The following is a 12,152-nucleotide window of genomic DNA, read 5'->3' on the forward strand; positions in this document are numbered from 1 at the left end:
TTTTTTTGGAGGAACAGGTTCTCACCCTGTCACCCAGGCTAGTGCAGTGGCACAAACACGGCTCACAGCATCACTGCAGCCTTGACCTCCTGGACTCAAGGGATCCTCCCCACTCAGCCTCCCAAGTAACTGGACCCACAGGCACACGCCTCCATGCTCAGCTAATTTTTTAAATTTTTGTAGAGACCGTGTCTTGCTATGTTGCCCAGGCTGGTCTTGAACTCCTGGGCTGAGGCAATCTTTCCACCTCAGCCTCCAAAAGCGCCGGGATTAAAAACTTCAGGTGTGAACCATCACACCCAGTCAGTATAGGTTAACAATAATGTACATTTCAGTATACATTTAGTTATGAAGCCAAACATAATAGAGGTGACGTTTCAAATTTTATTTAAAAATCACATTTTTAATTACCTAATTAATTCAAAATACAAGGAAGTGTGTGTCATTTGTTAAATAGGGAAAAGTCAAAACATTTCTTGCTATTTATATGACGTGAATATTATTAAATTTTATTAGGATAAACTATAGAATGTAACATTTACTAATACAGCGATATAAACTAAAATAATGCTTCCTTTTATCTGTATGCCAAATGATTACATAATTTAAAAGTTCCCGAAGGGAGTTTTCAATAATATATTATAGTGAAAGAGTGAAAGCATCTGAAAGGGTGATAAGCACTGATGCAAAGTAATGATGTCAATGGCACCAGGGAAATAGGAAGAGGACAATTTGGAAAGTTCCTGCATGTGAGGCCTCGAATAAGGAATTTGTACTTCATTCTGCAGACAATAGTAAGTCACTGAAGAAGGGAATGAGTAGAATTGGTACAATATTTCTGAATGACTAACCAGTCAGTGTAAGATGGCCTGGACAGGGAGCGTCTAGAGCAGGAGGCTGGGTGGGCAAGCGGGTGGGCAGAAACCTGAATGAGGGCAGTGCAGGGAACAGACAAGCAGGGACAGACAGTAGGGAGAAGGGGAAGGGGAGGTGAAGACGAGGAGGGAAAGAGGGAATGATTTCCCTGTGGAAGAAGAATGAACAGGACTTGTTATTGGCTAGGACAAGAGTAAATGAGGACTCAAAGTAACCTAGGAGTGTCAGGCATAATAAACACTGCTGTGCCACCAACAGGAGAGAGCTCAAGAAGAGTGGCCGATGGGGGACTGCAGGGAAGCTGAGAAACCAGCACGGGGAGAACAGAACGGGATTCAGATGGAAATGGCTGCAGGCAGAGGAAAATGAAGTCACGGAAGAGGGTCCTCCGCGTAGTTCAGTCCACTGATGGAGATGTGAACTTCAGCAAAGGAAATTTACAGACAAGGTCGCAGGGATAAGGGTTTTACATAGGGTTGTCCAATAAAATACAGTTACATTTGAATTTCAGAGAAACAATGAATAATTTTATGGGTATGACCCGTGCAACATTTGGGACATATTTATACTAAAAATGTGTTCATCATTTGTCTGAAATTCACATTTAACTGGGTGTCCTATATTTTTCATTTCCTAAATCTGGCAACCCTGGTTGGAACTGAATTAGGAGATAAACTTCTGAAAGAAGCAAACTTAGCTGGAACCAAAGCTCCAAGTAGTAAGGATAGTAAAGAGAAATATTTCTGAGAGAAGAGGAAAGGAAGAGAGGCTAAGAAAAAGGATAGATGCATTTGAGGGAGCAGAAAGGGAAAAGCTCCCTTATGGTAACCTTTCTCAAAAAAAGTCAGTGTTGAAAATGCTCAGCGTGGAGTTAAATTAAGAGCCTAAGGGCAAGTGAATATATAAAAACTTCTGCTCACTTTTGTAAGTTATATTTCTTAGGGGAAGGCTAAAGAACTTGAAGTTCCTTTCAACCCTAGGTTTCTGTGACTCAAGCTTTTCATGTATAAAAGTTTCAATGTTTTTGGCTACATAATTTTTATATTATTAGAATTTCTATGTATGAAAACAGAACTGTGTTATTTAATGTAGCCATATAAATGACAATCTTATAAAGATTGCTTAGTGGTGATTCCATTAATCAAAAGCAAAATGGTTAAGTTTTTATGAGAAAAAAATGTTTACATAAGTAAAATGCATCATTAAGAGAAAAGCTATTGTTAGAAGAAAATACTAGCATCAAATGGAACACTGAAAATCTGTCAGTTTAAAACATGCCACTTTGGGGGAAAAATACTATATAACTGCACTGGTGCCTCATCCTGAAGACCTTGGGAACTGCAGACTTGCTGGGTTAATCCAGTTCCTGTAGGACTGAGATAGAAAATACGATATGAATTCTCACTTCTTACAGTCACCATGTAACACCGTGGCCAATTTAACAGAATACAGGATACATTTCTATTAAAAAACAAAAACAAACCAAAAGGAACAAACCAAGACTTACATGTGTTAATTAACAATACAAGGGAAAACATTTGGAAGATACTACTCCAGATAAAAACATAGATTTCTTCACTTGAGCCTGGGAGGTGGAGGTTGCAGTGAGCCAAGATCTCACCACTGCACTCCAGCCTGGCAACAGAGTGAGACTCCGTCTCAAAACAAAAACAAAAACATATATTCTTCAGCATTCAGGAAATAACTCTTCAGTGTGTAGAGAAAAAACGTAAATCACTGTCCTCAGAACATCTCAATCTGGTCAATAAAGAACTTGCAGACAAACCTGTCTCCCCTGCCCTGATTCTTCTCACTTCTATCTTCCAATACTTTGGCAGAGCAAAAAAAACAACAAAAGTTCAAACTTAAAACTAAAGAAAATCAGCTTTTCTGTGCTCACTTTTAAACCATCACCTAACTTTCCCCAAAGTAAACATTGCCATTCTTTTCATAACATGATGGTCACATGGAGACACTGTGCAGTCTGGTTTTGTTTGAGGTCATTATAGTAGATATTCAGAATCATGCACAGGAAGAATTACATTGTGGAAGCTTTGCACTCATTTGTTGCTGGTACTTCTAATCTCAGGTTGATAACATCAGGTAAGTTGCCAAGTACTTTCTCAATAAGCTAAAACTGTGATAGAATGATGGTTATATCATTGAGATATTTCTGAACCTCCACTCATTACTTATTTTGTCAAGTAATTTCTAAGGAGAAACATTTTTACCATACCTATACTTTAATAAATTTACTCATGGCTAATTAATATACAACCCTATTATACTCTTACTGGTCCTTAAAGGATTTGCAATACATGAGATGAAACAGAAGAGTTATCCTCCATATTTTTTTCATTAGAGAAGAGTATACTATACTTAATATACAAAGCTTCACTTTTAAAAGTCATATAACAATGCACCTGCTAGTTAGGATAGAAATGAAGTAGCCTCTCAGCATCAAAAATATAACTATCATAGACAACTCTCATCTATCAATTCCCTTAGGGAAGAACGGATTCACTTAGGTGGTAATGAAAGGGTATATGAGTCAGTAGTGGTCACACATGGAATTGGCATATAGCTGTGCTGCCCAGATCAATGTATGCATATGCTCCTGGGAAGTTGGTACTATGAGAATATCCTCCAGGAGCCACTTTTTTTTAGCTCATCTGACTGAGGCCTTAAACAAGGAAAGGAAGAGTGCTATTAAGGGCCCCATAGTAGCACAAATCCAGAGACATTAAGACTTTCCTAACTCAAGTCACAAGGTCTTCCAGCTCAATAACTAATGCTTGATGCATATCTTAGGAGATAAAGTATGAGGGAGAGATGCCTGGCTGCTTCCCAATAGTTATTCTCTCATTCTCTAGTAACCAAACCCCAGATTTTAATTGGGTACACTGTCACTCAACTAACAGAATTACATTTCCCCGACTCACTTACAGCTTGGTATAGCCATGTGTCTGAGTTATGGCTAATGAGCTCTATGTGATGTGTGTTACTGTTAATAATTATCTTTAAAAGGATCCTTAGGCACTACCATGAACATCTCTATGCACATAAACTAGAAAATCTAGAGAAAACAGATAAATCCTAGAAACACACAATCTCCCAAGACTGAAACAGGAAGAAACAGAAATCTTGAAAAGACCAATAATGAGTTCCAAAATGGAATCAGTAATTAAAAAAAAATTACCAACCAAAAAGAGTACTGATCCAGAAGGATTTATAGCAGAATTCTACCAGACGTACAAAGAAGAGTTGGTACCATTTCTACTAAAACTATTCCAAAAAATTGAGGATGAAGGACTCCTTCCTAACTCATTCTATGAAACCAGCATATCTTGATACCAAAATCTGGCAAAGACACAACAAAAAAGAAAACTATCAGCCAATTTCCCTGAAGAACATAGATGCAAAAATCCTCAAGGAAATACCAACAAACCAAATCCAGCAGTACATCAAAAAGTTAATTCACCATGATCAGTTGGATCTTATTCCTGGGATGCAAAGATGATTCAACATACACAAATCAATAAATGTGATTCACAAAGTAGAATTAAAAACAAAAACTATATGATCATCTCAATAGATATGGAAAAAGCATTCAATAAAATCCAACATCCCTTGGTGGTAAAAACCCCTCAACAAATGAGGCATCAACAAAATACCTCGAAATAATAAAAGCCATCTATGACAAACCCACAGCCAACATCATACTGAATGGGCAAAAGTTGGAAGCATTCCCCTTAAGAACCCGCAACAAGGCAAAGATGTCCACTCTCACCACTCCTACTCAACATAGGACTGGAAGTCCTACCCAGAACAGTCAGGCAAGAGAAAGAAATAAAAGGCGTCCAAATAGAAAAAGAAGAAGTCAAATGATTTCTTCACTGATGATATGTTTCTATACCTAGAAAACCTTAAGGATTTGCGGAAAGTCTCCTAGACCTGATAAATGACTTCAGCAAAGTCTCAGGATACATAAATCAATATACAAAAATCACTATCATTTCTATACACCAATAACATTCAAGCTGAAAACCAAATCAAGAATGCAATCCCATTTATAATAGCCACACACACCAAAAAAATACCTAGCACTAGATTTAGTCAAGGAGGTGAAGATCTCTACAGGAAGAATGACAAGACACTGCTGAAAGAAATCATAGGTGACACAAACAAATGGAAAAGTATTCTATGTTCATGGATTAGAAGAATCAATATTACTAAAATGTCCATACTACTCAAAGCAACTGAATAATTCAACACTTTTCCTATTAAATTACCAACATCTTTTTTCACAGAATTAGAAAAAAACTATCCTAAAATTCATATGGAACCCAAAAAAAAGCTCAAAGAGTGAAAACAATCCTAAACAAAAAGAATAAAGCCAGAGGTATCACATGACCCAACTCCAAACTATACAACAAGGCTACATTAATCAAAAAAGCATAGTACTGGTACAAAAACAGACACATAGGCCAATGGAACATAACAGAGACCCCTGAAATAAAGCTGCACACCTACAACCAACTGATTTTTGGCAAAGTTAACAAAAATAAACAATGGGGAAAGGATACCCTATTGAATAAATGGTGCTGGGAAAACTGGCTAACCATATGAAAAAGAATGAAACTGGACGCCTACCTCTCACCATATACACAAATTAACTCATTAGACTAAAAACTTAAATGAAAGGCCTCAAACCATAAAATTTCTGAAAGAAAACCTAGGAAATACCCTTCTAGACATTGGCTTAGGCAAGGAATTTATAACTTAAGTTCTCAAGAGCAAATGCAACAAAAACAAAAATTGACAATTGAACTAAAGAGCTTCTGCATAGCAAAAGAAACTATCAACAGGGCAAACAGACAACCGACAGAGTGGAAGAAAATATTTGTAAACTATGCATCTGACAAAGGACTAATATCCAGAATCTATACGGAACTTAAACAAATCAGTAGGAAAAACACAAACAACCGCATTGAAAAGTGGACAAAGAACAAACACTTCTCAAAAGAAGATATACAAATGGTCAACAAACATAAAAAATGCTCAACATTACTAATTATCAGAGTGATGCAAACCAAAACTACAATAGGATGCCATCTCATACCAGTCAGAATTGCTATTATTAAAAAGTCAGAAAATAACAAATGTTGTCAAGGTTGCAGAGAAAAGGGAATCCTTCTACACTGTTCATGGGAATGCCAATTAGTTCAGCCCTTGTGGAAAGCAATTTAGAGATTTCTCAAAGAACTAAAAATAGAATGACCTTTAGACTCAGAAAACCCAATACTGGGTATACACTCAAAAGAAAACAAATCATTCTACCAAAAAGACACCCACAGTCATATGCTCATCACAACACTATTCACAACAGCAAAGACATGAAATCAACACAGGTGCCCATCAACGGTGGACTGGATAAAGAAAATGTGGTATATATACACCATGGAATACCATACAGTCACAAAAAAGAATGAAATCATGTCCTTTCCAGCAGCATTATCCTAAGTGAGTTAACACAGAAACAGAAAATCAAATGCCACATGTTCTCATGTATAAGTGGGAGCTAGGCATTGGGTACACAAAGACACAAAGATGGGAACAATAAACACTGGGGATTCCAAAAAGGGGAAGGGGAGGGGAGGATGGAGGAAGGGGGACAAGAGTTGAAAATCTGTCTGTTGGGTACTATGTTCACTACTTGGGCAATGGGATTATTAGAAGCCCAAACCTCAGACCCACGTAATATATCCATGTTATACACCTGCACATGTAACCCTGAAATCTAAAATTTAAAAATAATAGTACTAAACATTCTCTTTAAAAATGAGGGGCTCCAAACTTCTTCTACTTTTTCCTTCCTGTTGCCTAGAAGATGCATAATTGAGCTGGAGTTCAAATGGCCATCCTGTATCACAAGGTGATGTGATTGATAAAGATGGTGCAATAGCAAGGTAGAAGGAGCTTGAGTCCCTAGGGACCAGGAAGCTGCCAATAGAGCCTTGGACTGCCTACCCGCAGATTTCTTGTATGTGAAATAGTAAGTGCTTATGACTTTAGTCACTATTGTCTTAAGTTTTTCTTCACAGATGAATCTGTACCTCACGGATTCAACTAGAATGTGTGTGTGTGTGTGTGTGTGTATACAGTATATAATATATAAATATGTACATTATAAAAGAGCTAATATGTAGTAGGTTCCTACTACATGTCAGGCTGTCAATACTTTGAGATATTGTGTATGTGTGTGTATCTCGAAGTTTGTGTGTGTATGTACAGTGTAAATACTGGACACACACACACACACACATCTCAAGGTATTCATAGCCTGAAACATAGTAGGAACCTAGTGCATGTTAGCTCTTTTCTAAATCTAGTAGAACTACAATCAACCCAAAATGTATAGATATCTGTAAACCTCCTATTGTTAGAATGACGGCAGAATTAGGAAAAAAACAACTGTTACATGTCACAGGTACAGCCAAATGTGAACAAGCCCTGGTTTTTTCATTTTCTATAGTCATCTCTAAAAGTTCTCAACCCTGAAATATCTTCTAGGTATCTTCTAATTGATTTGGGTTTGTTTACTTTTCCTATTAACCCAAAGTGGAAGTTTATCTGCCCAGTTTGTTTTCTTCTCTCTCTTCTCTGGCATCACCAGCTTCTGTCCTTTGGCGAAACCTCTCCCTATTTCCAAGTGGTGCAGATAGGGCTGACAATCAGGTTGAGGAAGCCAAGGTAATCAGAGTGCTCCATGCCTCTAGTGACAGTGATTGGTCTGGGGATGGGAATGTGGCTCCAGAATCCTCATGTGGACATTCTACTGAAGCTAGTAGAAAGGACAATGTCCTGTCTTGAGGGTCTTGGTTCATAAGCCTATCAGGTTGGTGCTGTCGGCCACATGGAGGAAACTGAGATTGAAGTCAACACATTTCTAGACTTCCTAGTTAAGTAAGCCAATAAATTCCCTTTTGCAGGAGGTTTCCATCTCTTGTCATTGAAAAACATCTGAAGCCTAATTTAGACTGACCATTTTTCTTTTTCTTTTCTTTTCTTTTTGAGACAGAGTCTTGCACTGTTGCCCAGGCTGGAGTGCAGTGGCATGATCTCCGCTCACTGTGACTTCTGTCTCCCAGGTTCAAGTGATTCTCCTGCCTCCGCCTCCCGAGTAGCTGGGATCACAGGCATGCACCACCACACTCATCTAATCTTTTTTTGTATTTTTAGTAGAGACGGGGTTTCTTTGTGTTGGCCAGGCTGGTCTGGAACTCCTAACCTCAGGTGATCCACCCGCCTCGGCCCCCCAAAGTGCTGGGATTACAGGCATGAGTCACCGCGCCCAGCCTAGACTGATCATTTTTTTATGTGACCTAAGAAGGTCATTGACATATTAAGGATAAAACAGATTTGGAAACTACAGAATCAACAACTTTTCAGTATCTATCTTAATATCTCCTTAGCACCTTACATTTTTTACTCATATAATATTACTCATATAATTATTGATATCACATGGAAATTGGGAAATCTTTGTAGCATGACTTCATCTAATACAGATATGAGATTATTGCCATGATTTTCATCCTTCTAATTATTATTCAGTTTTTATATATCAACATTTGGAAAATAACTTTGACTTGCTACTTAAATGTTACATTATTCTTGTGATTTCCTTGGAAATCCAGATTTTCATGTACTAATAGAAAAACTTCCCCTACCAGATACATAAAGATAGCATAGCAGCTTTCAGCACAATTTCTCCCATTAAAGAAGCAATTCCATTTTTTAAAGTATCATACAAAAGAAGTTTGTTATTGTATTTAAAAAGGATACTTCCTAGTTGTAACATTAATCCTGATTTTTGTCTCAGTAAGAAGAAAATGTGCTGTTCTTATGATAAAATAAACAAAACTTAAATCATAAGAAAAAGCAATATAGATTGCCAAAGATTCTAGTGCTTGAGAGTGAATACAAGTTAGTAAATATACATTTAAATTTCAACATAGCCATAGATGAAGAATATTTTATTTATGAATAAGAATAATTCCTGACACAATTGATTAGGCACCCAAACTCAGAGTGAAAATGCAGACACTCCCAAGTGCAAATATACTGTACTTCTATTGTCATTTAGATTGAGGCAAAATAGGGTTTCCTAAGAAGTAAATATTCTTAACAAGCAAATAAAGAATTCAGCCATTGGGGTTTTCTTATTTTACAACTGTTTTAGCTTTTATAACAAAGTTTTTAGCACTCTGAAAGCTTTTTATGGCTCTAAATATGCTACAATTACATGAACAACACTATTTAATTAGCACACATTCAGTGCATGGCTCTATAACAGGAATTTTCATTAATTAAAATCAATGGAAATACAAAAGGAGTAGCTGTAAACAGTTTGAGGAATCAAGAATCTAATTTGCCTGTTGCACAAGGAAAAACACCTTGCAGTTATGTGCATAATTTTGCCTTGCATAGCAGCTGCATGTCTAACTGATAGTTTCAGGCTTCATTCCACACATATTTACTGGGTATTTACTATGGACTGGCACTGTTATATGTGATTGGGAATCATTAGTGGAGAAAACAAAAAGATCCCTGTACCCGTGAAGCTGACATTCTAGCAGAGGAGACAAGTAATGTACAGTAGACGTAGTACATAAGTAAATTATATATTAGAAGATGACAAGTGCTATGAAAAAAACAAATGTGGCATCAGGTAGGGGAGTGAGGAATGCCATGGTGGTTGGAGCAGGGATGGGCTGCGGTTTTTAGTAGCCTGGTCAGAGTGGGCCTCACTAAGAAGCTATCATCTGAACAAAGACTTTAAAGAGGTGACAGTGTGAGCTATGTGGGTATGTGGGGAAAGAGCATTCCAGACAGAGAAAACAGCCAGGGCAAAAGCCTTCAGGCTAGAGGTTTCCGGAATGTTAAAAGCTGAAGCAGAGTAAGTAAAAGGGAGAATATTAGAAAAACAAAACAAAACTGTAAGGTAAGGCCCCCCTTTGTTTACAAGGGGGAAATGGATCATGGAAGCAGGCCGTTTTGGCAGGGCTGGCTAAACTACTGCGGAGCCCAGTGCACGATGAAAATGCAGGGCCCGTTGTTGAAAGAGTAGAGGAAAAGTGCCGTTAAAGGTACACAAAATATAAAACTTTTTCCCTTAAAAACATTTTAGTATTTGTAATACAGGGATAACTTATAATTAGAGGAATAGTAATAAATGAGTAAGGGATAAATTTCCAAATTGCAAAAATATACTATGTTGATGTTATAATTTTGTACAATATAAAAACAAAAATACTTTATTAATATATCTTGATTGATCACACATATGTCCTCGCTTACTTTTCTACATATTCATTTATTTGATCATTGAAGTTTATATTTTTAGCAACTTCATTTTCAGTGGATATAATTGAAAGCAAAGTCAATTATTTTTGATACATGCAAGCTCACAAATCATTTTTTCTGATTTTCATTTTTATTTTTTAGCTTTTTAATTTTTGTGGGTCCATAGTAGGTATAAATATTTAAGGTGATACATATGGCTATACAGGGATGCAATGCATAATGATCGAATCACGGAGAATGCATGTCCATCCCCTCAAGCATTTATCCTTTGCATTACAAATAATCCAATTACACTCATTTAATTATTTTAAAATGTATACTTAAGTTATTATTGACTATAGTCACCCTGTTGTGCTATTAAATAGGTCTTATTCATTCTTTCTATAATTTTTGCTAATTTTTAATTTGGAGAAAGATCTTTCAGTTGATGCAATTATCACTAGAGCTAAGAGTATTTTATAAACTGTGACAACATTAAGGTAAATTTCTGTAAATTATTTCAAAATGTTAAGTTTCAGTATGGTTAAGCTGATGATTCTTGCAAACTAATTTTTCTAAAAAGATTTAACCCTACATGCAAATCAGTTTCATGGAAATTTGAATTTTATTTTAAATGTAAATATATACAATGTATTTTAATGTTTCCTGTGATATTTCCTGTCACTTGTGGAGGTTGAACAAGAAACTGAAAGAAGCTTCACGGTAAGTTCATAATTCAAAACACCTGCTTATGCATTCGCTCACTGTATCTACTATTACAAGAAAAAAATTAACTTCAAAACTGTCTTCCTTATTAATAATTGGTTCATCTGAAGTTTCACATGAAAATGGTATCCTTTCCTGTTGACTGTCATAATTTTAATTTTTTTTTTTTTGAGATGGAGTCTTGCTCTGTTACCCAGGCTGGAGTGCAGTGGCACAATCTCAGTTCACTGCAACCTCTGCCTCCTGGTTCAAGCCATTCTCATGCCTCAGCCTCCAGAGTAGCTGGAACTACAGGCACGTGCCACCATGCCCGGCTAACTTTTATATTTTTTCCCAGAGACAGGGCCAAGCTGGTCTTGAACTCCTGACCTCAGGTGATCCGCCAAATTCAGCCTCCCAAAGTGCTGGGATTAGAGGTGTGAGCCACCGTACCCAGCCTTTACATTTAATTTTCATTTCTAAGTCTGTAGATATTTGCTTTACAAAGTTGCAGCAGTTTTCAAGGCTGATAATTCTAAATTCTGAAGAATTCTAACAACCTCTTGATATGTTTTATTGCGATGTTAACATGCACACTTGAATTTTGTAATAATTTACTGATCAAGTTTGCTGCCTGAGCTCCAAAAGTTTCTGTTCAGACACACAGGACAAAGAGATTAGCTCTTGTACCTGTGGGACAGCCACCTCCTAGGCAAGTCCTGGTCCAGCCCCCATAGGAAGCCGTGCTCTGGCATGGCCACAATGCCGCTTCTGCTCATGCTGCCACAGCTGCTACCGCCAATCTGGGTCCAGGTTCCAGAATGGCCTCCCGCTGGAGTCCCCACAGTATCCTGGACTGCTCTGAGGTGTATACAGTGGGCCAAATGCTATTGCGTGGATGCTGCTCTGTGCCTGAGCCTGCCTGTGCACAAACTGCTGCTGGATCGTCACCACTTGTGTGTGCTGCTGCTCCACAGATCTTGCCTGTTTAGGTTTATGCTTTGTTGTCTCACAGAACTTCACTTACAAAACACACGTTCAAAGATAAAATTGTTAAGAATTTCAAGACAGTAACCGCTGAGGACTAAAACATGGACTGCACAGGGCCCAGGCCTAAGAAGCCAGAGTTCCTTCTAGGCCACCATAAGGAACTGGCTTTTTCCCTGAGTGAAATGTGGAGCCACTGAAGGGTTCTGAGCAGAGAAGTAACATCATATGCTTCA

General features: G+C 37.5%; 1 protein-coding gene across 4 annotated transcripts in view; it reads right to left on the minus strand.

Moving 5' to 3' along the window:
- The window catches only part of KIF6 (kinesin family member 6), a 375,342-nt gene that overhangs the window by 341,455 nt on the left and 21,735 nt on the right, over positions 1-12,152 (minus strand). The window contains exon 4 of one of the 4 annotated variants that reach the window (XM_025382859.1): positions 376-2,250. The exons of the other annotated variants lie outside the window; for them this stretch is intronic. Within the exon in view, the coding sequence (XP_025238644.1) occupies positions 2,139-2,250 (112 nt within the window). The 3' untranslated portion in view covers positions 376-2,138. Of the gene's footprint in view, positions 1-375; positions 2,251-12,152 lie in introns of those variants that run through there. 4 annotated transcript variants of the gene reach the window in all.

The sequence above is a fragment of the Theropithecus gelada genome, chromosome 4, assembly GCF_003255815.1.
Source record: "Theropithecus gelada isolate Dixy chromosome 4, Tgel_1.0, whole genome shotgun sequence".
NCBI classification, from domain to species: domain Eukaryota; kingdom Metazoa; phylum Chordata; class Mammalia; order Primates; family Cercopithecidae; genus Theropithecus; species Theropithecus gelada.